General features: G+C 35.2%; 3 protein-coding genes across 6 annotated transcripts; 1 reads left to right on the forward strand and 2 right to left on the reverse strand.

The window, feature by feature from the left end:
- The first annotated feature begins 227 nt into the window (after positions 1 to 227).
- Positions 228 to 4,260, forward strand: LOC131000637 (auxin response factor 22-like). Its single transcript, XM_057926644.1, has 5 exons — positions 228 to 810; positions 958 to 2,101; positions 2,713 to 3,602; positions 3,684 to 3,749; positions 3,897 to 4,260. Exons 2-5 carry the CDS (start codon positions 1,043 to 1,045, stop codon positions 3,976 to 3,978), a joined length of 2,097 nt encoding a protein of 698 aa, XP_057782627.1. The 5' UTR covers positions 228 to 810; positions 958 to 1,042; the 3' UTR covers positions 3,979 to 4,260.
- Positions 4,261 to 12,820: 8,560 nt separating this feature from the next.
- On the reverse strand, positions 12,821 to 14,293 carry LOC131000639 (ubiquitin-like protein 5). The gene is made up of 2 exons (XM_057926645.1): positions 13,985 to 14,293; positions 12,821 to 13,032 (listed from the first exon to the last, which is right to left on the reverse strand). Exon 1 carries the CDS (start codon positions 14,234 to 14,236, stop codon positions 14,015 to 14,017), a length of 222 nt encoding a protein of 73 aa, XP_057782628.1. The 5' UTR covers positions 14,237 to 14,293; the 3' UTR covers positions 12,821 to 13,032; positions 13,985 to 14,014.
- Positions 14,294 to 16,423: 2,130 nt separating this feature from the next.
- Positions 16,424 to 24,125, reverse strand: LOC131000640 (uncharacterized). 4 transcript variants are annotated; one of them, XM_057926646.1, is made up of 19 exons: positions 23,764 to 24,125; positions 23,050 to 23,153; positions 22,821 to 22,907; positions 22,605 to 22,680; positions 22,435 to 22,509; positions 22,300 to 22,353; positions 21,956 to 22,015; positions 21,742 to 21,858; positions 20,924 to 21,018; positions 20,633 to 20,838; positions 20,305 to 20,402; positions 19,819 to 19,922; positions 19,494 to 19,656; positions 19,047 to 19,166; positions 18,776 to 18,858; positions 18,258 to 18,396; positions 18,027 to 18,056; positions 17,789 to 17,859; positions 16,424 to 17,534 (listed from the first exon to the last, which is right to left on the reverse strand). In XM_057926646.1, the coding sequence occupies exons 1-19, from the start codon at positions 23,800 to 23,802 to the stop codon at positions 16,712 to 16,714; spliced, it is 2,544 nt and encodes an 847-aa protein (XP_057782629.1). In that variant the 5' UTR covers positions 23,803 to 24,125; the 3' UTR covers positions 16,424 to 16,711. The 4 variants fall into 4 exon arrangements, with proteins under 4 accessions (XP_057782629.1, XP_057782631.1, XP_057782630.1 ...); XM_057926648.1 differs by having other exon boundaries at positions 19,047 to 19,163; positions 23,764 to 24,124; XM_057926647.1 differs by having other exon boundaries at positions 16,424 to 17,531; positions 23,764 to 24,124.
- Between the last annotated feature and the right edge of the window lie 2,790 nt (positions 24,126 to 26,915).

A 26,915-nucleotide genomic window follows, 5' to 3' on the forward strand; every position in this document is an offset into this window, starting at 1 on the left:
TAGCAATTCTCATAGTAAATGATATAGTTGAAGATGAATGTATTTGCTAATTAAATGAGCGATAGATATATCATATATGTAACGCCTATTAACACTTTACAAAAACATGACTTGGTTGACAGCGTAAGCATAATCCGAAAAGCTGAAAGAAAAAAGAAATTAAAAAAAGTTAAAATAAATAGGAGTGTATTATTAAGTGTGGAATTAAATAAAAAGGCAATTAATGTAATTGTCCCTATTGTCTGGTGCGTGGAGATTATTAGTAGAGAGAGAGAGAGAGACAGAAGATAACTACAAAACCAACCATAAATCCATGTCATCCCCCACATACTGCTCTCTCTCCGTCTAACTTTACCTTTGTATCCTTCTCAGACGCCGTCGTTTGGGCTCTTCCTCATGGCTTGATAGAGAGTGAGAGAGATAACTACAAAATTTGTCGTGCAAATATTGTTGAGGGCGACGTTTTCCGTCAACTGCCGGTGAAGAAATCAACGATTTACGGGGCGATGTTTTGGTGCTGTTCGTAGTCACATTTCTTTTGTTTTTTTCTGCTTTTTCGGAGCCAGATTCGTAAATCACTCGCATTTTGGATCGTCGATTCCTGGATCAACGGTTGCGGATTTTTTTAATTCCATTTATTTCTCTCTCCGCTTCAAAAAACCATAAACAGAGGTGCGTACATACACTGCGTGCGTTTTACACGCAGTCCGGGTGAGAAATCTTCGGAGGTCAGTATACAAATTGACTCTGTATTAGTATCCACAACACTTTTGGATGAACAACTGTTGCTGCGATGTTCGGTTGTAAGAGGTAATTGCTTTAGATCTTGTCCTTTTTTTTTCTTTTTCTTTTTTGTTCTGGCGGAACGAAATTAATCAAAGTTTAAAGTGATTTCGGTATATTGATTTCGTCGATTGATTTGCTCCTGAATTATTGCTCTCTTTCAATTACTTGCAGCATTTATTGAACAGGATTGTGAAAGTATAGTTTAATTAAACGAAGAAATTGTTCGTCTCGATTGACAAGATAGAGAGAGAAAGCCATGAAAGAGGTGGGAGAGAGGAGCTTGGACTCCGAGCTATGGCACGCGTGCGCCGGCGGCATGGTCCAAATGCCGCCGGTGAACTCGAAGGTCTTCTATTTCCCGCAGGGCCACGCAGAGCACACACTCACTACTGTCGATTTCGGCGCTTTGCCGAAATTCCCACCGATGATCCTCTGCCGTGTCGCCGCCGTGAAATATTTAGCCGACCCCGACACCGACGAGGTTTATGCCAAGATTAGGCTGATCCCGGTGGGGAAGAACGAGCACGGTTTCGATGACAATGGACTTCCGGGAAACAACGGATCTGCGTCTAACGAGAAACCTACTTCTTTCGCGAAGACGCTGACGCAGTCCGATGCTAACAACGGCGGAGGATTCTCCGTTCCTCGTTACTGCGCCGAGACGATTTTCCCACGGTTGGATTACTCCGCCGATCCTCCCGTGCAGAATGTGATTGCCAAGGATGTTCACGGCGAGACTTGGAAGTTCCGGCATATCTACAGAGGGACACCGAGGAGGCATTTGCTGACTACTGGATGGAGTACCTTTGTGAATCAGAAGAAGCTGGTGGCCGGAGACTCGATTGTGTTCTTGAGGGCCGAGAACGGGGATCTTTGCGTGGGAATCCGGAGGGCTAAGAGGAGCGGAGTTGGGAATGAGCCCTCGTCCGGTTGGAACTCCGGTGGTGCTGGGAATTTCGGGTTCTCGTCTTTCTTGAAGGAGGATGAGAGCAGGTTGATGCACAGAGTTGGTAGTGGGAATCTGAGAGAGAAGGGTAAAGTGAGGCCTGAGTCGGTTGTTGAGGCCACTTTCCTGGCGGCCAACGGCCAGCCTTTCGAGGTGGTCTATTATCCGCGGGCGAGCACGCCAGAGTTCTGTGTGAGGGCATCATCTGTGAGTGCCGCCATGAGGGTGCAGTGGTGTGCTGGAATGAGGTTCAAGATGCCATTTGAAACTGAGGACTCCTCTCGGATTAGCTGGTTTATGGGAACTATTGCTTCTGTTCAAGTTGTTGACCCCCTCCGTTGGCCTAATTCGCCTTGGAGACTGCTTCAGGTGATTCACAGCTCCTTGTTGTTGTAAATTAGAAACTTGAATGGACAACTCGTATGCCTTATTCAATTTGATTTTGTCTAAACGTTTCTGTTCTTTGTTCAACTGTCTGTTGCCTTAAGTGCTGGTAATCTCCATGTTATATTTTGGAAGTTCATGGTGCTATTAGAACTAGATTTATCATTCTTGAATCTTGATAAAAATAATGTCAAAACTAGTTCGCAAGTCATGCTAAACAGATGTTTTCCTATGACAGAACATATGTTTTCATTTCCTGAACGTAGAGCAGCATATGGATCTGTTTCATTTTAGTTAGTATTTGTGATCATTTCTTCTGCAATCATATGCTCAACTACGCTCTTGGCTATTCTCCAACATGCTATAGCATCAGTGGCATCTAATTGAAAAGTAAACTAATACATATGGAGCTGATATAGTGAGGTTGGTTTTTTCATGTAGATTCTGCAATTATATATTTTCTATTCTTCCATTGAGTTGTTCTTTAGTCCTTTCTATAACTGCTACAACCAAAATATTGAGGACTGCAAACCTTATTGAGACTTATTCTGCTTTCTTTCTGTTCTTACATTACTTCTTGCACCGAAATGTTGCAGGTAACATGGGATGAACCTGATCTGTTGCAAAACGTGAAATGTGTCAGCCCTTGGCTTGTTGAGATGGTCTCAAATATGCCAACAATCCTCCACCTATCACCCTTCTCACCACCAAGAAAGAAGTTGCGCTTACCGCAACACCCAGACTTTTCACTCGACGGCCAATTTCCAATGCCGTCGTTTTCAGGCACCCCCCTAGGTCCAAGCAGTCCCTTGTGTCTATCTGACAACATTACTGCAGGCATACAGGGAGCCAGGCATGCTCAAATGGGAATCCCATTGTCGGATCTCCATCTCAGCAACAAACTGCAGATGGGACTGTTACCACCCAGTTTCCTGCGGCTCGATCCTCATGCTAAAATACCGAATAGGATGGCTAGGAGCCATGTGGATTGTAACGAAAATATATCTTGCCTATTAAGCATGGGAAGTGGTACTCAAAAGTTGGAGAAAACTGATGATATCAAGACACCTCGGTTCGTACTCTTTGGTCAACCAATACTCACTGAGCAGCAGATGTCTAGTGACTGCTCCAGTGAAGTAGCTTCTAAGGTAACAGAGGAAAAGATCTCCTCTGGCGGGACAGCATGGAAGAATGGAAGTTTTGCTCTTGACTGTGAAGATCTTCCAAAGAACCTTGCTGGTAGCCAGTTCTTGTGGAAACAAGGTTACCATGCATCTGATCTTAGCTTGGATACTGGTCATTGCAAGGTGTTCTTGGAGTCAGAAGATGTAGGTCGAACCCTTGATCTATCTGTTCTCGGATCATATGAAGAGCTATACAAAAGGCTAGAGGACATGTTTGGAATTGAAAGGTCAGAAATGCTGAGCCATGTGTACTACCGTGATGCAGCAGGTGCTGTCAAACAAGCTGGAGATGAACCATTCAGGTAAAACGGCTTTTTGTGCTACAGCTGCGATGGTATAATTTTGCATCCATTGACATGCTTGAGCTATATTTGATACTGCAGTGAGTTCGTGAAGACTGCCAAGAGATTGACTATTCTTATAAAACCAAGCAATAACAACACTGAGAGGTAATTGCTTATCTCTTATCTGTAGTTTTCTGGTTAAAGGTAGTCACAATTCTCTTGCTTCTGTAGTCATATTAGAAATTGATAATAATATATGCTAGTAAGGGAAGAAGCTGGCCAAACTGAAAGATCTCTTACTATGTGTTTTAGGAAATTTATCACTGGTTTGCCAACCGCGCAGCGCGGACTAGATTCCTCCAACCAGGCGGGGCCTCTCAGCATCTTTGCGTAGTCGAAACATCTTGGGAACCATGGCAGAATAGGCGAGGTTCTGGTTTATTCATCTCCATTTCTATAGTTCTAGTATGTGTCTGCGTATCCCAATATGTACTATGGAAACTTCAATAATGTGAAGTTCTAGTAGCTAAAAATGTTTGTTGTCTATAACATCATTCTAGTCAATGGTGTAGATTCGTGTTTATGCTCTAAAGCCCAATCAACTCTACTATGTTGGCTGCTATATTTTTATCATCTTATTATGTTACATGTTGAAATATAGCTCTTTCTTCCTTTTGCTTGGTTGATTTGTGCATTTTTTAGATTCAAGAATGGTGATGCATTTTGCATCATGGCATCTCTTTGGATCGTAGCCTTCCATTTTTCATCATCAAAGAAGACAACAATAGTCATGTTCTTTTTCTGGCTGCTTTCTGAATTAGTATTAAATTTGTCAAATTAGCTAGTTTCTTACAAGCTTTTTAAAGTAAGAGTGGCATAATGGTGGTGTTTGACAATCCCCACATACCAAAAGTGAAGCAAGATAAAATTATTATAATGAAATGTTTGAAATTTGTGAAAAGAACAAGTGATGCAACAAATAAAAAAGGGGGGAGCTTTATTTTATTTTCACACGTGAGGTGTGGGACACTGTTAAGACAAGAAACCAAAGTGGTTGCTAAATGTATGATTATGATAATGATGTTTATGGGATGATGATAATCATGTCATGTGTGTTTTCCACTCCTCTCGCCGCCTTGTTGCTCGAGTCATAATTGTGCTTAACGCAGCAATAGCATCTCTAAGATTAATTAATGCCCTCTTTGACTAACTTCTTTTTCACCCAATTAACATTAATGCTCCCTTTGATTTTAGACTCATTAATCATCACACTTACTCCAAAGTTGCTAGTGAACGTGTAATCGACCAAGCCCTTTATTTTTGTGCTCATTTTTTCAATTTACTACTGTTTCATTTCATTATTTCGAGTTTGCATGGTCTCAAAGGTAGGTCAGCTTCATTTCATGTAATTTTTTGAATAGTCTGTAATTTTTTATTTAACCAAATCCTATGATCTATGAAACACAACTATTTCACCCGATACACTACAGGGTGACACTCTTGTAATTTTACATTTTCCTGATTGCTGAATTACCTAAGTTGTCGTTAACTATCATAATTGTCAAATACTAGTATATAATTTCACTTCCTAAAAATAGACGAAATATTACATGTCAGCCTATAATATTTCGACCACAGCGACTGCTTTGGCATCAATATGTTAAATATTTTTCTTTGAACAAACAAACAAAGACTTTGTTAATCCCATGATTTTAATGCTAACAACTGGATGCACTATTTAGTGAAACTATAAAATAAAAATACATGTTAGAATCAATGAGTCCAAATCAATAGAAAAAAAAGATATGCAATTGACAATGAGGAGTGAGATCAGGGGACAAAGACAATAACAAAACCATGATTTCAAGCAAACTCTTGGGATTCATCCCAATATTTTCTCCCTTTGTTTTCAGTTCCAAACATTAATAGGAAAAAAAAAAGTAATCACTAACTTCCATACTCCATAGCATCATGATCTACAAGTGGATGTAGATATGGTACAAATAAATTGTAGATAATATGTCGAGATTAAAAAAAAATACTATTAAATTATCAGTAGTTAATGTGAATTGTTGTGTAAAAGTTCTAATCATCAAATAATATTACAGAGAAAATTTCTTCTTCAAATCTCACATTCAGAATTTGGAATACGCAGCCCTAATCAATGAGAATGAGAACTCACCAAATAATATATGTTTGTCATGTACAATCTGATGATATATTAATATTATAGATAACACTATAATAAAAATTGTCTAGTGACATGATTTTAGAGGCATCAATAAAATTGTAAAATTTATGACATAATGATGTGTAACAAAATTTAGTTGCATACGCATTTATCTATATAATTTTATTACGTAACAATTAAAAAATATATTAAATTAATTACACCTTCAAATATCACAAGGGTGGAGCCAGGACTTTGATTTGGAGTGGTTGTGTGTAAACAGTGACTGTTATGCAATTTTGAGAAATTAATGAAAGGACAAACAACAATCAAACTTTTTATGTAGTATTGTTTTTTATTATTATAGTCATGTTAGCAAACGAACATCATTCCGAATAATTTTAATCTTTTTTTTTATTATTAAAAGAGGCCTTTTTATGTCATATCATCCATTTTCCCCTCATTCCCAAATTAGATTAAAATGATGTTATCCTTCTATTAAAAAAATATATTCTAAAGTCTTACAGAAATATCTCAAGTCCAAACATTTTTTTAAAAAGAAATACGGGTACCCTCAAAAAAAAAGAAAAAGAAATACGGGTTTGCAAGAGATCTAATTCATGTTCGTATCAACCACAACTAATACTCCCCCGTTTCATAAAAACATGAATATTTTGTCATTTTAGGCGTATCACAAAAACATGAATATTTCTATTTTTGTGCACTACCCAACCACAATCCCTTTACTTTTTACCTCTACTTTTTATAAAGTGAGACTCATTTTCTACTCACAGTACATTTTTATCTAACATTTCTCAAAACCCGTGCTACTTTCAAATGTTCATGTTTTTATTAGACGGAGGGAGTATATTAGTATTGATTATACTATAGAAAAATGTGATTTTTTAATATTTGCAAATAATGTATTTGGTTTAATCTAATTTGAGCTTTTCTACCAAATATATTATATAAAATTTGTGCAGTTAAAACCTAGTAAAACAATATATAAAAATATAATTCAAACTAGCTACTACAATGTATACAATATAGTATTTTTTTTTTATAGATTTATAGTATTTTCTTAATCTTAGAAAAGGGAAGAAATATGAATTTCCAAAGTATTACTATTAGGATAAGGAGAAATTGTCAAATTTAAATATGATTACAAGTAAGAAAAAAAGGAAAAGTCTATATATTAATTAAAAAGGTGCCCAAATTTTAAATTCAGATGATCTTAATTCTTAAAATTTAATAAATTAATTAATTACAAAAGTTAAAAAATGGGGTGGGCTGAAGCCCACCGTAACCCTCACATTGCTTTGCCATTGAATGCCATTATATTTTGTGATATGCTTTTATTTTTGTGACATGTATATTAGCTATCATCACAAAATGTCTTATTTAGGCTTATATTTTAAAATTTATGTCATTATTAGAATATTTTATTATAGTGTGAGTTAATGATGAAACTAAATGAAAAATGAAACAAACGACTCATGGGATGATTGTATCTAATCTACTCACACAATTTGTATATGTGCCAGAAATCATGATATGATCCAAATTTGACCAGGATTCTCGAACAAGGGGGCAAAAATACACAAATAAAATAGTGATTAATACAGCAATGGAAGGTACAATCCTGACCGTTGGATCACAAGAAGTTGACAGCTATAGCATGGTTTGAAACCAAATGTGCACCCAAAATTCAAGAATCTTTGAAAATATATGTAAATAATGTAACTCGCTCGATACATCTAAAATAAAAATGTAAACCAAAAGCTCTGAAATTAATAAAAGTGTTTTCATCTTTGACCAGAAAAGTTAGGGTTTTGTGCTCAAGATCCAAGAAATTCAAAGAGATGACATTGTAGTATCCCCTAAAATCAGGTGTGGGAGAAGCTGCTGTTTTGAGCTTATCTTCATTGCCAAACTATCCACTCATTTCTTTCAGAATAAAGCCTTCCCCATTTTTAAATTATTTTCTACAACGTTTTAAAATAATATTTTAGAGGGTTAATTAACTACTCCAACCATTTCACTTCGCTTTACCGTTTTTTTAGAAGACTAAATTTATAATTTAAAGGTGTATAAACACATATTTAATGTAGGATATTTGCCGTAAAAATACATGAACTTTCAACAAATTCTGTTTTTTACCATGACCATTAAAATTTGAAAAAAAAAAAAATATTACCTTTCGATTCTTTCTGATTTTTGCCATGGATATGAAATACCTCAAATAGAAGCTGATTTTTAAGGACTTTTTACTTAGATTTTTTGATACCTAAGCATAAGAGATAATAAATGTGGCATAATAAAGTCAATATATTAATTTGTCAATTTAAAATTCCTCGCACTTAAGTGTCAAAAAAATATAAATAAAAAAGGCCCAAAATCAGCTTTTATTTGGGAGTATTTCATACGGTGGAAAAAAAATCGAAAGATGGTGTATTTATTTTCAAATTTTAAAGATCATGGACAAAATTAGAATTTGTTGAAAAGTTCACTTATTTTACGGCAAATATCCCTTTAATGTATAGTACAAAAAAATGTGAGATTAACAATGTAAAAATAAAACCGTCATCAATGTTTCGCCCTAACGATGAGTGGCAACATAGAATTTCATTTTTATATTTTTTTTTTCAAATAATATATTCTAGCTGTTGGTACTGTTGTTCAAAATAAAGAAATGTTTTGTTTTTAAATTACGTAATTAATCGTTAGCTAATAAATTTTAAATTATTTTTTATTTTAAAATTTTCTTCATTAATCTATCTTAATAATAAAATTTATTTTTAATTTTTTTTTAAAAATAAGGAATCTATCGATCTTAAATTATTTTTCTCTTATTTATAAATTTATGTCATTCATTAATCCATTGTAAATAATGTTTCTATCTTTTTTTTTTTTTTAATTTACAAAGGATTTCATTAATTAATAAACTTTATTTTTATGATTTTAAAATTATTATCGTTATCCATCGCTAACTATGATTTTATTTAGTATATATCACATACTTGCACAAATTTATTTTGTACGACACTAAACCATATATTTGTCGCTGATCTTTCTTTGTTTCTCCCCCCAAATTACTAAATGGACTCTCTTACCCTCTCGACACCGATGTGGACGCCGCTTTCTACCATTGATCGTTGTTGGGGTCGTTGTATGTACTCAAATACAAAGTTGGACTTGGTTGTCACAGCTGTTGGGATCGACGTGTGTTCAACATCCTGTCATCTAGTCATAGGTGTTCAGTGACGTTCACCAACCAGAAGAGGACCGCATCTCCCGCTCCGAATCTAAAATAATTAGCTCGACTTCATAAGGAGATAGATTGAACATGTCAATGGCAGCTATTGGATCCCAAAATAGGGGATTTATAATCCCGGTGAAGAGGACGAGGAATGGGAGTACTGATCCAACAACATTGTCGTAGAGCTTTACGAGAACGTTGCGGTAGACACCGTATTTGTACGTCAACCATAGGTCTTCAAGCCATGGCCTCGAAAAAAAAATATACCCCTTTGTCCCCCAATTTCATACGACCTTTGTCATTTTAGTATGTCTACCATTTTTTATTTCTAGTAAAATTATTTCATACAATCCGATAAAAGGTGGGACCATTACTTTACTTTAATCACTTTAAAATCATTATTCAATTCACAATACACTCAACCATTTTATTAAAACATGTGTCATTCTCAAAGGGGTATAAAAATGAGGAACATAGTGAGTACATTTTTTTAACGAAAAAAATAACGATGTAAATCACGACCAAACATCACAATCAAAACCCAAAATTAACGACATACAAGTTTGCCATTATAGTAGCTACATTGAATTATATTTTTATATGCTCCCTCAGTCAAAAACCCAAAATTAACGATGTAAGTCACTATCACATGTTTTAATACAATATCGTTAAACTCACGATGCTTTTATAATTTCAACTTTACTCTGCGATTGTTTCATTATAGCGCATTAGCACTATGTTTAACGATATTGTAAGTACAACATATGCCGAGTTTTTTTTAAAGGAAATATGAGATTAGCAAGCTATTCATTTTGACCAATAAATATGGATTGTGATTTAATATATTAATATCAGTATGTGCTAACGATGACTATAATTGGATTAAAAAAACACGATGACTATAATTAATATGTAAATTAACACCATTAACTATTTATGCACGTATAATATAGCAAAACGGAGAAACTTGAAGAATGAACGGGACTATGATTGATTCCAAAGAGCGAAATTTTTCTTAACATGTACTAGTATTAGCCTTTTCCTTGTAAATTCTGTCATTTTTATGCATTAGGAGTTGTTTAGACAACTTTTTGCATCCTCTTTTCGACCTATTTTTCCATGATATCTTAAACTATTTTTTTGCACATAAATTTTTCTATGGTATGTATACACTATAATGAGTGAACTGAGGTAATGGTCAAGAAAATCAATCCTTAAGCATAGCTTGTGACTTGTCAGAGCTTATGATCGAAAACATAATATTATATATGTCCCTCAACTTTATGCACATCATATTTCTGAATACTATTCTATATATAATTTGAATAATTTTATTCTTATAATTTATACTTATTTATCCACATTCTATTTAACCATATTAATATGGACAATTTTTTCACGATAAATATTCTAAATAATTATTATATCTCACAAACATTTCTCTAAGTCGAACTCTTTACGTATATTCCAATGTAATAAAACAAAGAGAAAGAGAGAGCAGACACGCAAAGAAACAGTAGAAAGGTGAATTAGTTAGATAGATGTAATAGTATATTTATAAAAAAAAAAGGATAATGTTTGGGTTTTGTCCCGTAGTAGTGGAGGGAAGGAGTGGGGCCAATGGGAACCAATAGCGACAGAGATATGATGACGTCAATCATCCGTGCGGTGGACCCATCCCTTATTTAAAATGAACCCTTCTGCACTGCCCATCTCGATCTTACGTGTACGCCCACGATTCATTTGCCATTTGCCTATGCCTTTCCTGTCGCCTCAAACTAAACTAACAACGCCAAAATATCGTATCGCCTTACATCTCGCCCCCTCAATTTAACGCCCTTTTTCTATTTTTTTTTTATTATTTTGAGAAGCAAACTGCTTCATTATTTACTGCTGCCTTATATTGACAATTTGACTTTCTACACCTAGAGTTGAAATGTGTGTCACCTCTATTTGCGCAATTTCAAAATTATACTATGAGTTTTAATCACAAGAGAATAAAAAAATTAATTCAAAAAGAGGAAAATATTTTTCATTCTAAGGAAAAATATATGAAAACGTGGCGTACTCTTCAATTTTGTCGTGTCGAATTTTATTGGGAAAATGTACACTTGGAATATTTTGGTTAGGTTTTGAATAATTTTTGTTCCATTTGTAAAATATAAAGTTTACATGTAAACTGTAAAGTGATTGCATCATTTAATATGACACAAAATTAGCTCCAGTGTGTGCGGCCTCACCATGTACTAAGCTCAGTTGGCCCAAATTTTATCCGAGTAGGATTTCGAATCTGACCAGACTTGCTTAATATTATGAACCTTAGTTAATGGAGTAGTTGTTACATTTATGTTCATCTAAACAAATAAGTATATCCATAAATTTGTGCTTTTTTGGGTTGTTAATGTACACTCGATGATCGAAGTGTTTCTAATTTCTAAAAAAAAAGATGAAGTGTTTCTAACTTCTTCGGAAAAATGAGTATTTCTTTGAAAAGTATATATATATATATATATATATATATATATATATATATATATATATACATCATTGTTATGTTGGAATAAGACTTCCTGTTTGATTTATTCAGTTTGTTCCATGTATTCTATCGTTGTTCCACCAAAAATTGTTCGGGTTCTTAAGCTTAACACCATTCTAGTCATCCTTCAAAGAAGTTAGTCATTTTAACTTATTCTCTTAGAAACCAAACCCGCTTAAATTTATAAGTTTGAATCTCAACCATTTGATATTTAAAGAAATATATTTGCTTCACTGACAAAATGAGATTGTTCGGACAATGATTCTTCAGGATCGTTGTGAGACATTAAAATAACACACATTATTTTAGAGACATTAAAATAACACACATTATTTTAGAGACATTATTGAGTACAGTTCTAATGTTGTCAGGAAATAAATGCACATTAGCCCTATAGATCACTACCAAATTAACAGTCGTTATTTTGTTAAAAACCAGATGGGTAGTGAGGAATAATGTTGCTCCATTTTCAAAAGTTGCAGTGCCTGAATATGGTAAAGTGATTTAATAATCTAAGGACTAAGACTAACCTCACAAAATAGTTAACGATCATCAATGCATTTTATTTCTAAACTACACCTACTTTCTAAACCTAGTGTTTTTATTTTCAATAATCTTACAAATAAATGTTTGGAGCCCCTACCAAAAAGTAGTTAGACCATTTTCCATAATTCAAATTAAATACACTAGCATTGGGCTATTTCAGGCCCGGAAATAAAATTGGTCGTCAAGGAATTATCACTTTAGCATCTCAAAAAACAAAAAAAAAGCTTGAAATTGAACTTGAAAAAACGAAAACAAAAGATCTGTCGATGCACATCAAACAACCAGTGGCCGAAATAAACTTCTTGTCTTGGACATTACTGAGAGTCTAAGAGGGAATGTGACTAACATTATCTTAGAAAACTTATAAATTCCAATAGCTCATACGATATTCTAAAAGCTTATAAGATATGTCTCAAGACTTTATAAGTTATCAAAGTATTTGAATAATTAAACTTATAAGCTAAAAAGTAGTAATAAATTCTAGTCAGTAGCTTATAAGCATTAGCCTAACACCCTCTAAAACTAAAAGGAACATCAAATAGTTTCTAATTGCAAGCAAAATTATCTACTGCTACTGAAACAAAGGTATAACTACTCACAGTTTGACTGGAAAGGCTTGATTGCCTACAGTTAATAAAATGGCAGAAACAAGGAAGAGAAAATCCTTAATAATGAAAACTAACACACCAATCTCAAATGTCACTTATGGTACTAACAGCAGAAGATACCAAACTAGTCATATTAAATCTTGATCAAATAAATGGTATTCAAGTGCAATACCTGCGCGATAAGATACCTGAGATGGTCATCAATTTATACATTTTTATAAAGAGCAGTGCCCTCAAAAGTTCAGGAAAATATACACGATGATGATCTCCATTCATTCTTCAAGTGGACAGCTGGATACATATATATATGTCCATCATCCCCGACCATCCTGCAGGCATCGAACACAAAGAGAATGAGCATCTGAAATCATGCCGTACAATAAAGAAAATAACTGAGCAATAATCGTTTGCTCAAGTAATAATTTAGCAAACTGGGCATTTAAGCTCATCTCATCCATAGAAAATCAGCATTCGGGGACTTTTTAATTTAAAGTTTAGATTTTTAGATTGTGGGATTACGACCAATAATAACGTGATTGGTTGTAAGAATTACACTAGTTAAAATATCATTCCGAAAGCGTTAAAAGGAGAACAGAACACTACTAAAAGGTTCATGCATTCTTGCCTCATAAAGCATTTCTGAACATGGATTACAAAAAGAAAAATGGTTGGCATGCAGAGGCACTTAATTCAGAGAGTGAAAAAAACAGGGGTGATGTACCCACACGGTTAATTGTGTCCTTTTGGCATTGGACATCACTACGATGCCCATGAACATGTGATTTCAAAGAAAGACATAATGATTTGGTATTAGTAGACAACAGATGATATGTTGCAAAGCAGGCCAAACTACTTGATTGTATACAGATAAGTCACAATAACCCAACATAGGCAAGGCACGCATTAAACTTCCAATTTGAGACCCAACTCCATTGGCTATACAGATAAGTCAAACGCTAGATACAGTCTCCTCTTCAATTGGACTCAACTTGGCTATACAAACAGGTAGTTTCAGAAAGAACGCGAGGTAAGACTCGAATTACAAATTATATGCATTGATTGAAAAGATTTAACCTAACCTAAGCTCCATAGGCTTCCACAATTCCAACACACACACGAAAACAGAAGATACTGTATCTAGTGAACTACGCCTGCGTTTCGCATCTACAAGCCCAAAACAGTAGACAGAATCAACGCAGTAAAAACCAAACCACAAACAGGAAAGTCGCCATAGAAATCCTGAATCGAATCAACAGCAAGAAAGTGAGAAAAGCGGATTACCGGAGGGATTATTGTAGTGAGGATTGGGGACTAGTTGTAGTAGAGCTCGAGGCCCATGCCGTCGTGGATCTCGTAGTCCTTTAGGGTGATGTGGTCCTTATAGACGGTGTACCATTTCTGGATTCTGATCTTGTCAGCGCGCGTTCCCGTCTGAGCCGCCACCAGCTTCTTCAGGTCGCCAATCGTGTCGTCGTCGTTGCATTTCACCCGAACCTTCTTCCCCAGCCGATCGTTCAACACCACCTCAATCATGTTTCAGTTCCTCTGCAAACCCTAAAATGTGGATTTCTGCCCCCTTTTCTTCCTACTTACGAGTATTTAAATTCTAATTGGATTCTACGCGGACGGTCTAGATAAACCGACACTAGCGAGAATATATGCACACACCTTTTTTTTTTTTTTAATATACTATTTTCATCTACAAAACTAAATTGATAATCATGTAGTATGTGTTTTACTATGTCACAAGAAAAGTTAAATTTATTAACGATTTTATGCATTGAATATGTGATATTAAAATAATTCGATCTTGAAAGAATTATTGAAAATTTTGTCTTTCAAAATACTGAAAAATCTAAGTTATTTCAAAAATTATTGATCATTGTTTATAATTTATTACACTTTATAATTAATGTTATCATTGTATAATTATCACAAATTTGTCATAAAATTCTCAAAGCTTCATGTTTTAGGGTGCTTTTTTTTCTTTTCGCCTAAGACCTCAAGAATGATAGGATAAGTCCTGGACGGAAGAAGGAATCATCAAATCATCTTTCACGAGCCCAATCCACTTCTCGATGTTCTCCACCTACAAAAGAGAACGCAGAGCTTTCAAAAGAAAAGCATAAAATAGATTAATTTTCTGAGTTGTTTAAAATTAGGAATTGTTAATTGTATGTTAACATCACAATTCCTGTTAACTAATTAGATTAGTTTAGAGGAAAATTAAAGTACTATCATAAATAATGTTCCCTCCGTTTCATAAAAGTGTGTTTTTATTTTTATTTTGAAACGTCCCACAAAAATATGTATTTGTCATTTTTGAATACTACCCCACCAATAACTCCTTAATTTTTATTCTTATTTTAGTAATAAAATGAATTACCTTTTCAACTCCTAATACACTCATTTAATATTTTATTAAAATATGTGATATCAAAAGTGATGCACACTCTTGTGAAACAGATGGAGTACTATAATTAGAAATAACTAAATTAATTAGTGATATAATTAATTTTTTTTAAGAAGATATAATTAATAATTGAACATTTACTATCTAGAAACGGATAGTAGAAAACTTGATCTGAAGTTACTATATCAAACAGTTCGCAATCATTTTTTATTTTTTTTTAAACGGAACAGTCCGCAATTGTTATTACTATATAGACATAGAAAGATTACAATATACACTCAGGGTGTGTTTGTTTTTTATCCATTTAAATGAAGGGATAATATAATGAGGTATAAACTTATTACTTAAAGTGGAGACTATATTTGTTATATCTTACTTAGTATTTAGTTTGAAGGATAATATATTTATCCACTCTCTTAGGTATAAAATTATACAATCTGCCTAAATTTTTTTATACATCAAAACAAACAAAGTATAAAGTGATAAATGTAGGTTATCCCTCTCTTGTAGCTCAAAGCAAACACACCCTCAAAGTATAATTTGTGTGGATGGAGTGGTACAAGCTTTTATGATAATATTTTGGAATGATGAAATTAATAATTGAGTTTTTGTGTCCTGACCTGAGATTCTGACTGGAGGAAAAATATAAACATTTAAATGGGAGAAATAGTTTTAAAGAAAATATACCATTATATCAAAACGATCCAAATCACAGAAGTTGCACATAACAAGCTATCTAAAAATTATACTACTAATATAACATCCGACTCTCTTTGAGCAAATGAAAATCTAACTAGGCTTATTAAAGGCTGATGTGGAATTACAATAGAAAAAATAAAAAATGAATAAGAAATTTCACGTACGTTTTACAACTCATTTCCACCTTCATTAAGGATTTTAATTATGTTGGATCTGAGTTTAAGTATGAAACGAATCTTTGGTCAGAGAATAGTTTGGATCTCTCATGGAAAGGAAAGAGAGATCGTGATCGTCTTCTCTTTTTGTGCTTTCACATGATTTCAACCTACAAAAAGGCGGCGGCGGTTTCCAACTGCTGAATTACGTACACGTGCAAAAAATGTAATACTCTCTCGGTCTCTCTATCCCAACTTTGAAAATAACACGAATTTTAATAAAGTAATTGAATGTGTTATGAGTAAAATAAAAGTCCCACATTTTATGAGTATTCAAATAAGTAAAGTGGAGTAAGAATATCATCTACTTTTATTAAAAATAAAAATGAATACTAAAATATGAGGCGGCCAAAAAAGAAAAATTGAATATTAAAAGCTGGGAGGGAAGGAGTATTACTATTAACCAACTCAACGCATTCTATAAAGTGAAAACATCACTTGATATTTCATCTTACACAACTAATGGTCTCTTCATTGTCAGCAAATGTGAACGTCTTAATGAAAAGACGGGGGGAGAATGCCCCCAAAATAACTTGGACAAAACTGAAGCAACCCTGAAATAAATAATGAGACACAACAACTAACATCCCATTTAATCAAACAAGAACATACCGTACTACTGTACATATGTCAGCTGCATAATCCTCCACGGCACGCACCACCATGGAGGTTGATTCTAGTTTATTCTGACACTGCAACTTCCTGATCAACTCTCCAATAATTGGCGTCATTGAATTCCTTCTTCATACCAGCACCGCCATCATCTGACTCCTCTAGGCTATTTGGTATGATATTCCTTTTTAGCGGCCCCGCTTCTCCTACAATTCCTTCCTTCAGAGCATGCTCCATAGCCTTTTCTGTACCCTCTAACTCTACGCCAATAAACTCAACATCCTCTTCAAACAAACAAGGCGCAACAACACTCCTCTGACTAGAATCGGGCATATCTGAGTCGTTGCAGGAATCAGCAGAACTGGATGTCCCATTTGGTAGGGAGCCTCCACTTGAAGTGGTACTAAACGAAGCATTACTCGCCTCTACAGAATGCACATTGTTGTCTGCCATGCCACCTTCGTCTTCAAAGGGGTTCAGGCTAGACCCACCAACTTGAAGATCTGAAACTTCACCCCATGCTACCCATTCAGGCATTGGCCTGTCTTCAAATGGATCGTCATTTTCTGGTGCCTCAAAATTAAAGAAACCCAGGTCGTTGGAGGCACCAGTTTTCTCATTCACTGAGTCACCAACACTGGAGTTGTTCGCAATGAACTCATCAACAAAAGGATTTGTGGCAGCAGATGAGCCATTGCTAGAAGTTTTACTTGCGGATAATTCCTCAATCTCTCCAACCACTACCTCATCATCAGCGCTGCTGTCACCACCATTTGATGTACCATTCAACTTAAGATTGTCTAGCGCATCAGAAGATGAGGTGCCGGTAGCTTCATTACCACCAGATCTGTCATCTTGGAACGCAAACCAGTTGGAATTTGTGAACAAACTGCTGCATAGAAACAAAAAGCAACATCACACAACAATGAGATACGCCTAGACTCTTGAAGCCATTCTAACAAAGCTCCCTGTTTTTTGCCCTCTGACATCCTGCTAGGGAAATATTAAACTACTAACCCTTACTCTGTACCAGTATCAAAGTTAAATTTGAGGACTCCCCCGTCAGAATACCAACAGACCCTAGAAGTCTCACTACTAAATTTGTACACCTAATGTTATTTAAAAAAGTGAACTAACAGAACTCACCTCCCATGGTCGTCACCCAACCTTAAGGATGAAATTACAACTTCTGCGGACTCGTCATCAAAGTAAACATCCTAGAAATTTCATCAATTTCATGAGTCAATACTCAGGCAATACCATAAGGATCAATATGGCTAAAAAATCCACCATGGTTGTTCTTCAGAGTAAAGGTATGAATTAAAACAACATTGAATTTCAACTTAAGCAAATAAAGGGCAAGGAAAATAGGAGGCCAAATTACCTCATCATCACGATCAAGAGATACATTACCCTGCACAATGAATACACACCTCAATAGATATCTTCATGCTTGGAAAAAGTTGTCATATATGCTCTATCTAAATGATTGGCACTTGGCAGTAATTAATGATGAATAACTTATACAGCTGTTTCATGTTCGGAGAAAGATTTATTGTAGTCATGCATGGAGAAAGTCAAATACAGGTTTCTTTATACCAATTGTTTACATTACCTCAGCATCATCATTATCATATATGCTGTATCTAAATGCTTGGCTCAAGTTATTTGCCAAAGCTGCAACATCATAGTCCCTGTCATGAACATCTTCCTCGTCACTATCCCTGGTCCTGTCTTGAAGTGCAGTTGGCCGGCTGCAAAGAAGAGAGAATTATAATTCTCAGGACTACAGTCTAATAGGGCCAAGAAAACTTGCCATGCAGAGAGATAGAAGGGACTTGCAGTAACCCCAATATTAATGAACAATATATAGTGATTGAAAGATAAAATTAAATACCGCCCACACCCTCAACCACAGCTAATCTGCTAAAATCAATATCAGAGGCAGGTAAGTAAAAAGCTACTATTGTATTGTAATTATAAGCTTCCTCCGTTGACTCCTCAACAAGTTCATTCAAGACTAAAGTGCATAAATTCTTTTCACGTTTAACTTTGGTAGTAATAAGATAATAAACACCAGCAACCATCACAATTTGTTCAGGGTCATTGGGAGAGAAAGGAGAGAATGCATACCCACAAGCCCACCGGTAAACATTCTCGACTATGTTACGCTCCTGTAAGATAGTAGTCTGCCACTCATTCCACTCACTGTTTTCCTGAAAAGCATATAAAATATATCATAACCTACAATAACCAAATTCAGAAACATAGCAAATAAGTTTACATACTACCTTACTAAACTAAAATCAAAGATCTTTAATAAAAAATCTGTTAACCTAAGATATAGATCTAAGAAGCAGGAACATGCCATGAATATTGGAGAAATTCTGAGCGTGTAACTAACCTGAAGATGCTTTTGAATTTCAATATTCCCCATCTGAATTAATTTATTTGATATACGTGTCAAGTGCCCAAAGTATCCTGCTCGAGGAGCAGATCTTCCAGAAGCAGGCAGAGTTGGCTGCTAAACCACAACTATAAGTCAAAACTCACAGAAGAATAGAAAGAGAGATGGTAAGCAGAAGCTCCATGGTAGTTCACATCTATTAATCATATTAAACAGAATGCAAAAGTTAGAGAAGATCATGATATCCATATAGTTGAATAAAATGCATCATATACAGATTATACTCTGTAGCTTCCTGAACTACAGTACTTGCATTTCTCAGCTTTCTAGTTCTAGAATGCAGGTGCCAACTTCAATTCCCCCTTCATAAAGGTGGAAGTAAACAGAATAATATACACGAGACAAGTATGCATGAACAACAAGAAACAATTTGGGAAAAATTACCTGATTAAGTTCACCAAGTGTCGAATTTTTCTCTGCTTGAAGAATCTTAGCTACCAGATTACAGTCCACAAGAAGATGATCAACAATGGTACTACTTTTGCTTTCCAAGCATGAATATAATATGCTCTCCACGTGATGATGTAAAGCATTATTGTAGGGGTACCTGAACCAGAAAAATAGGATCATTGGAGAAGGGATAAGGCAGTATACCTTCCAATGTAGAGACACTAAGCTCCATTAAGGCATTAATTAAGGCCGTACTTTGCTGCTAAACATAATATAACTAAAAAGGATAAGCTAAGTAGTGGAACATCAAAACTCTTACTCAAAAAAGAGATCAAGGACTCTGTGAATTGTCCCAGAGCTGACCAATTCCTGCTCTGCCACTTCATTGCCAGTTTTTAGCAGCACAGCAAGGAATTCCACAACCTGAAATCAGGTACCACAGTAACACTAAAGTTGAGGACAGAAGCAGAGTTACACCAATAGCAAAGTATATGACTTTTTCCTACATTTCCAAATGAATTGTGCACATTATATCTTAGGGGTATTATATTAATGTTAAAAAGAATTAGAAAACTAGAGTCCGGACATCAAGATAATATTGAGTTCTTGTACAATAGCAGTAATATTGGTTTGTTACCCCCACACCACAATAATATTACGTTGGCTCCTATACTTAAAACTAATTAGTGCACTTAAAAGTAGAATTAGAATCACACAACTTTTGAATTATCCTTATCTAGTGTGGTTAAAATGCAGGCTAGGGAAGAGGAGCTAACGTGAATGTCACAATAGCATGTTAACTAACCTTTAATCGATGCTTTCCAAGAGGAGGCCTCAATTCACCATATGTCACCGGTAAAACCTTCTCATCGGATGAAACATTCAAAAGCACCAGGAGCTCTCCTGAACACAAAAGACATCCCGGCTTATAAATGCAGTTTTAGGAAATCAGAAACCATGGTGACATATAGACAACAACAGAAGAAGCTAAAAATAGTGGCTTCAGAAAAATCTAGTTGTTCAAGAGTGCAAGAGGCAACTACAAATGAGCTATATTCAGGTCCTTTTCCCCTCAAGCACAATATTATACCAAAGGTATTTTATGATTTTAACAACAATTTGCAGCTAGATACCTAGTTTTGGAAGCATAGCACCAACTGTATCAGGATTGACATGCACTGGTGGTTCATACACATGTTGACTTCTGAAAGAGTAAAATACTGGTGAAGGCATTGATCTTTTTGGATCCAATAGTGAAATACAAACAGACAGAGAGTTGACAAGGGCAGATTTTGAATGGGAGTCTTCAAGTGCATGACCAAATATTCTACCCACGAAGCTGCATATTAGGGAAAGTTGGTGAGATTATACATATTCACAGAAATGTCCATAGTTAAAACAAAATATATTAGACAGTTACGAACCCTGGACTCGATAGTTTAGTGGCCAGAGGAGATGGCACGTTCCTGGTTATAGCGCATAATGTTTCTGCTGCATTAGCATGTACTTCAGGGGGATTCTGGATGGCAAAGAAAACGGTATTTTTCAGATAGCACAAACAGGGCTGAGAGTCATTATTTGAAGTGAGCGCTAAGCAAACAATCCTCAAACTTACAAGCTAAACCAGCCAAATATGATATTAGTAAAGCCTAGTCCTCTTAAGTCCATATTTTCAATCTCAGAAAAAGCCATGTTAAGATCTGGAAGAATGAAAAACCTGAGTGAAATCCAAGTTACAATTTAAGAATGAAGATACAGGATAGTTTCATCGTCCCAAGATGCATGACAGCACAAGCAATGGACACCTATGAAGTTCCTCATTATATTACTTTAACAACCAATCCCTGATAAATAGCAGATTAGTATTAACAACACATAGTAGCAGTTCCATCGGCAAGTACATGCATAGAAGACCATACAAACTTAATCAAACACAATCAAGCATCGGCATTATATCGTGCTAACAACCAAAAATTGGCAATACAATTTTGTTATAGCATATTCAGATAACATTAAGTAGCAACAGCTTGAGGTGTGGAGAAGCAGAGGTAGGGCAATCCAGAACAGTCCTGGAATGTGTATATTTGTACTCAATAGTAAAAATATGCAGATAACTGCGTGAAATACAACAGTTAGCGAAATGTATGAATACACCATTCACCTAGCCATTAAAACTAGACAACTACATCAATTGTGATGATTCCTAGGAGAAAAGCCACAGGTTCTTCAAACATCCACTTACTGAGTCATTAAGTTTATCGACAATCATTTCTAACAAATTGCTGTCAGCCAACCACTGCATCACATCCAAAGAATTTGGGTAGAGATGGTCATCTCCACCTACAAGTCGCACCAAGACCTGATGAAAAACCAAATAAGAATCTAGAATCAACCAAATACAGTGGTAATAAGATAGCCCTATTGGATGTATAAGAAGCAAACAGTTCAAGACCAACCTCCATTATGGATGTGATACCAATCAAATCAACCAGCTGCCTAAATACATCTTGATGAGCCTGACGCAAGTGATATCAGAATGAATTAGAAATGCTCATATTAGAAACATTTCTTCCAATTATTAAACGAAGACATGCTTCACAAAGTATCAGACGAAACTTTTACATCTTTACCGATCAATGTATTTAGCATCCCAGCAAAACTAAAGAAATAAATAACCTCCTTAACTCCAAACATTTCTCAGCTCCACATTTTCATAAATATGTAATAGCATATTCACTTAGCCATTAAGACTCAGTCAATTAAGAATAATACACAGAGGAACGAGTAATATGAAGATCACCTTAACATAATTCATTAGAGGAACGGTCTTCCGCAGCATTAAACATACCACAACCTGAAATGCACCATGCAGTTAACAAGTAATTTGCTATAATCAACTGGTCAAAAAATATTATACAAGAATAATCAATCAAACCTTACTAAAATACCCAGCCAACAGTGCACTATGGTAACGGTCTGGTTCCAGAAAAGAGAAGAGTAAATTCATAAGCTGCAAGACAGATAATTCAGTTAAACAATAAGGTGAGCCAAAAAATTGAAACCAGCATGCATGCACTTCTCAGTAGAACAATAGCATGATCGCACCTCTTCCTCATCCACCAAAGTCTTCAAGATGACATCAATTTCACACGTAAAAATTTCACAGGCAATGAAAGGAAACCTGCATAGTGAAAACGAGGTTAAAAAACAAATAAAATCTTCCAAAAGGACTAGTTCATTCATGGTCATTTTTGTAGTAAATTATTGGAACCGAGAAAAATCTTCAGACAATATGATTGATTTCTAACAACATTGACTTACTTAAAAGTTCGTTTGCTATCTGCATCTTCAGGAGGCTCCTCAACAATATAGTGCAGTAGCTGCTCCACCTGAGCCCTATCCCTCAAACTGAAATGAATTACTTAACAACTTAAGAAGACAACCAAGAAATCTAAAGATTATGATTTCATGATTATTTCCACATAAAAGGAAATCTAAAATTCTTTTTATAGATTAGAAAATGCCAAAAGAAACAGTCAACCGATCATACAAATTAATAAGACGGCTATTCAATGCTTTGCATTCTTGGATTATCTCTTCTTCATCCAAAAGTTCTTCCAAAGTAAAATTTTCCTTATCCAGCACAGCCTCAACCTGAACACAACATGAGCCAACATCAGATCAGAAATTAGCGTCAACCATGACAGAGTAACTAGAAAATTACTGATGAGTAGCCCCGCGCTAAAGAGAAGCATACGGGAGATAGGCCAATGTGCAAGCATATCTCTATATGTTAGGCTAGCCGTAACCTAGGCTGTGGATGACATTATATCAAACAATCTACCAATCAAAACAATAAGAAATATCTAAAACATATGTCATTTCCTTCCCCACTACGTTCCACAAACTAAAAGTACAAGCTGCAGCTTCAAGCATGTTCTCATGAAATCACAACCAGCAATTGCAGAGTTCAATCAGCAGCAAAATACCAGAAAATATGTAGCTCCAGTGCACAACCAGAAAATTCTATACAGGTCCCGACATAAAAGCACCAACTGCTCTTACTAAAATCGCGAAATGTAGAACAAATTTTCAGAAAAATAATAATTCCATAGCTATTCTAAGCAAAACATGACGTCAAGTTTCTCAGAACTAAATTCAAGCTCAAAACTACTAAAACACAAAATTTAGTGACTTAATCGTTGATTAACTCGATAGCGAAAAAGTATATGCAAACTAAAGAACAACTTCCCTCTTTACTTACAGGAGATGAGGCGGACATAGCAGTGAGCTTCCAGAACATGGCGTCTGCGCGGCCGTGTTGCTATGGGTGGAGACGGATGGCTAAGCAAATGATAAATAGAGCGAGCTGAGTAGATCTGTGAGCTCAAAAATCGAATCCAGGCATGAAATTTGAGGATTTAGCTCAAATTTTAAACGAGGGATGCGGGAGAAATTGGGGCAAAAGATGAGCAGTGGAGATTGAAAACCCTAATCCTTCGAAGATCGAAAGAGCCGCAAAGATCGAGCGCGGCTACAGACTTTTTATTTTTCTTTCAATTTTTTCAGTTATTTTCTTCATTTATTAATTGGGTGAAGGTATAAATTGGAAACAGAAGCCGACGAAATTGCCTGATTGCGTACACACGGATAAAATAATCAGAACAATTTTACTATCATTCATTTTTTTTATTTTAAATCTATATCTAATTTGATATTAATAGTACTATTAGTTGTATCTAAATCAAATTTGAACGTCGAATGAGACACTGACTTGATGGCAATGGGACGAATTGTGACATCGGATCCCAATTTTTAATATGGCTGACCTGACCATATTTTATTTCATTTTCAAATTGCTATATATGTATCATGTTCAGTGTTATGATTTTTCTTTTTTTTGATAAGTCAATGTTATGCAATTTTAGTTTATTGGATCACGTATGATTAAATAATTTTTTTACTTAACATACAAATCACAAACCACTTCCCATTAATGTATAAAATATTTGCATTTAATCTATAAAGTATTTGTAAGATCATGATCTTGTGGTAGAATCTTAACGAGCACAAATTATAAGACAATTATAGGACCACATAGTATAATATATGAGGCAAATCTTTTTATAGCCTTACTTCATAAATATACAAGTTATATAGCCCTAGTTTCTAATATACAAGTTCTATAGCCATTTTTTTTTGAAAATACTATTATACCCTTACTTATTTTTGTCCCACAAAATAGAAATTCAAATAAATCCTCTTAATCTCTCTCTCTCTCAAAATTGAATTCGATCTTCTCTTAAAAAAACAAAAAATCCGGCCAGCCCCCGTCGCCGCCGCCGCAGCTCCACCCCGTGCGCTAGAACGCCCAGCCGACTCCTATCGCGCGACCTGTCCAGTACGCCGTCACAGCCTGAACGCCGCCGGCCAGCCCTGCCCTGCCCCGTTGCCGCTGCAGTCGAAGCCCAGCCCCGCCCCGCCCCGCCCCGTCCCAAAGCTTTCACCCAACCGCCGAAGAGCTTCGTGTCCGAGCTGATGAACTCCACAGGTCTTCCAAGAGAGATGCAAAACATTTCATAGGTAACCTCCAAATCTAGTAGGTCTATCTGCTCACATTTTTCATCATCTATTATTGGCGGATTAATCTTTCTTACGATGCAGAATTTTGGAATACAATCCCGGTTAGCGAGCCCTATCGTGTCATTCTCGGTGATGTGAGGGATAAGCTCTACCTCACACGCAAGCGCACTCGCCATTTATTAACTCAAGGAACGTCGGACATCCCCGAAGAGGCGACATTCACCATTGTTGAACAGGTTTGAAGCCCCGCCGCCGCCGTCCAACCTGTCGAAGCTCGCGCCCACTACTCGGTGGAGTACACGATCGAGTACACGATGGTGTACTCGCCAGAATATTGTTATCTTGTCTTTTTTTTTTTTTTGCTAAATATGTATTTTGTAATGTATAGGTCATTGCAATTTGCAATGTTGAATGTCATTGGGTGACTATACACATTGTCTTGAATCACTGGAAGGTTGAGTTATAATAACAATTTTTGTAATTATTTAGATTATAAACGATGTTATATAATTATTTTACCATAAAAAAAATTATCACTGATCTTCATTACTCGATGGTGTACTCGATGGCACCACCGAGTACACCATCGAATAGAGAAGAACAATAAATTTTGTTTATAATTGTTTAGATTATAAACTATGTTACATAATTATTTTTCCATAAAAAACTATTATTGTTCACACTAACAGTTTTTTGTAATTATTTAAATTACAAACAATGTTACATTGTTATTTTTTCATTAAAAAATTATAATTATTTTTCACTATTCGATGGAGTACTCGATGGCACCATCGAGTAGAGAAGAACAATAACAAATTATTGTAATTGTTTAGATTATAATCGATGTTACATAATTATTTGTAAAACACGATATATGATAATTATCGTCGATATTACATTTTTCATTTCAACATGAGTCACATCATTTGATTTTCAAAATAAAAGTCCACACTATCTCTTATGTAGTAGATATTCTACACTTCAATCATTTACTCAAGTGCAATAGCTAAATGCACTTAATATGTTTATTTTTCATTGAATTTAGCACAAGCACGTTATTTAAGATCGACAGAACGCTTCATATCATTACAAATCACGAGCAAAATAGTAAAATTGTAGATTGTTCTTCACTACTCGATGGCATTCACCATCAAGTACTCGATCGAGTGGTGAAGAACAATGATGGGTGTTTTTTTTTTAAATCAATTATTGTGATTTTAACCCACGTTTCTTGTTTGTAACGTCAACGAGAGCATATTTGGCTATTATAAAACACGATATGTGATAATCATCGTCGGTATTACATATTTCATTTGAGCATGTGACATATATTCTGATTTTCAAAACAAAAGTCCATACTATCTCTAATTGTAGTATATATAGTACACTTCAATCATTTACTCAAGTACAATAGCTAAATACACTTAATATGTTTATTTTTCATTGAATTTAGCATAAGCATGTTACTTAAGATCGACGAAACGTTTCATATCATTACAAAGCACGAGAAAAATAGCAAAATTGAAGATTGTTCTTCACTACTCGATGGCATTCACCATCGAGTACTCGATCGAGTAGTGAAGAACAATGATGTTTTTTTTATTATCAATTATTGTGATCTCAACCCACGTGTCTTGTTTGTAACGTCAACGAGAGTATATTTGGCTATTATAAAACACGATATGTGCTAATCATCGTCGATATTACATGTTTCATTTGAACATGTAACACATATTCTGATTTTTAAAATAAAAATCCATACTATCTCTTATATAGTATATACATATTACACTTCAAACATTTACTCAAGTGCAATAGCTAAACACACTTAAT

Source organism: Salvia miltiorrhiza, chromosome 8, assembly GCF_028751815.1.
Source record: "Salvia miltiorrhiza cultivar Shanhuang (shh) chromosome 8, IMPLAD_Smil_shh, whole genome shotgun sequence".
Classification (NCBI taxonomy): domain Eukaryota; kingdom Viridiplantae; phylum Streptophyta; class Magnoliopsida; order Lamiales; family Lamiaceae; genus Salvia; species Salvia miltiorrhiza.

What these genes read in the sequence shown, in the direction of transcription:
- LOC131000640 (XM_057926646.1), bottom strand. Translation starts at nt 23,802, where the DNA reads ATGTTCTGGAAGCTCACTGCTATGTCCGCCTCATCTCCT. An exon ending in AATAGCCGTCTTATTAATTT is followed by an intron (nt 22,908 to 23,049) that starts GTATGATCGGTT and finishes AATTCATTTCAG; the next exon opens with TTTGAGGGATAGGGCTCAGG. An exon ending in CTCTTGATCGTGATGATGAG is followed by an intron (nt 17,860 to 18,026) that starts GTAATTTGGCCT and finishes TGAAATTTCTAG; the next exon opens with GATGTTTACTTTGATGACGA.
- LOC131000639 (XM_057926645.1), bottom strand. Translation starts at nt 14,236, where the DNA reads ATGATTGAGGTGGTGTTGAACGATCGGCTGGGGAAGAAGGTTCGGGTG.
- LOC131000637 (XM_057926644.1), top strand. Translation starts at nt 1,043, where the DNA reads ATGAAAGAGGTGGGAGAGAGGAGCTTGGACTCCGAGCTATGGCACGCG. An exon ending in CGCCTTGGAGACTGCTTCAG is followed by an intron (nt 2,102 to 2,712) that starts GTGATTCACAGC and finishes GAAATGTTGCAG; the next exon opens with GTAACATGGGATGAACCTGA. An exon ending in AGCAATAACAACACTGAGAG is followed by an intron (nt 3,750 to 3,896) that starts GTAATTGCTTAT and finishes TATGTGTTTTAG; the next exon opens with GAAATTTATCACTGGTTTGC.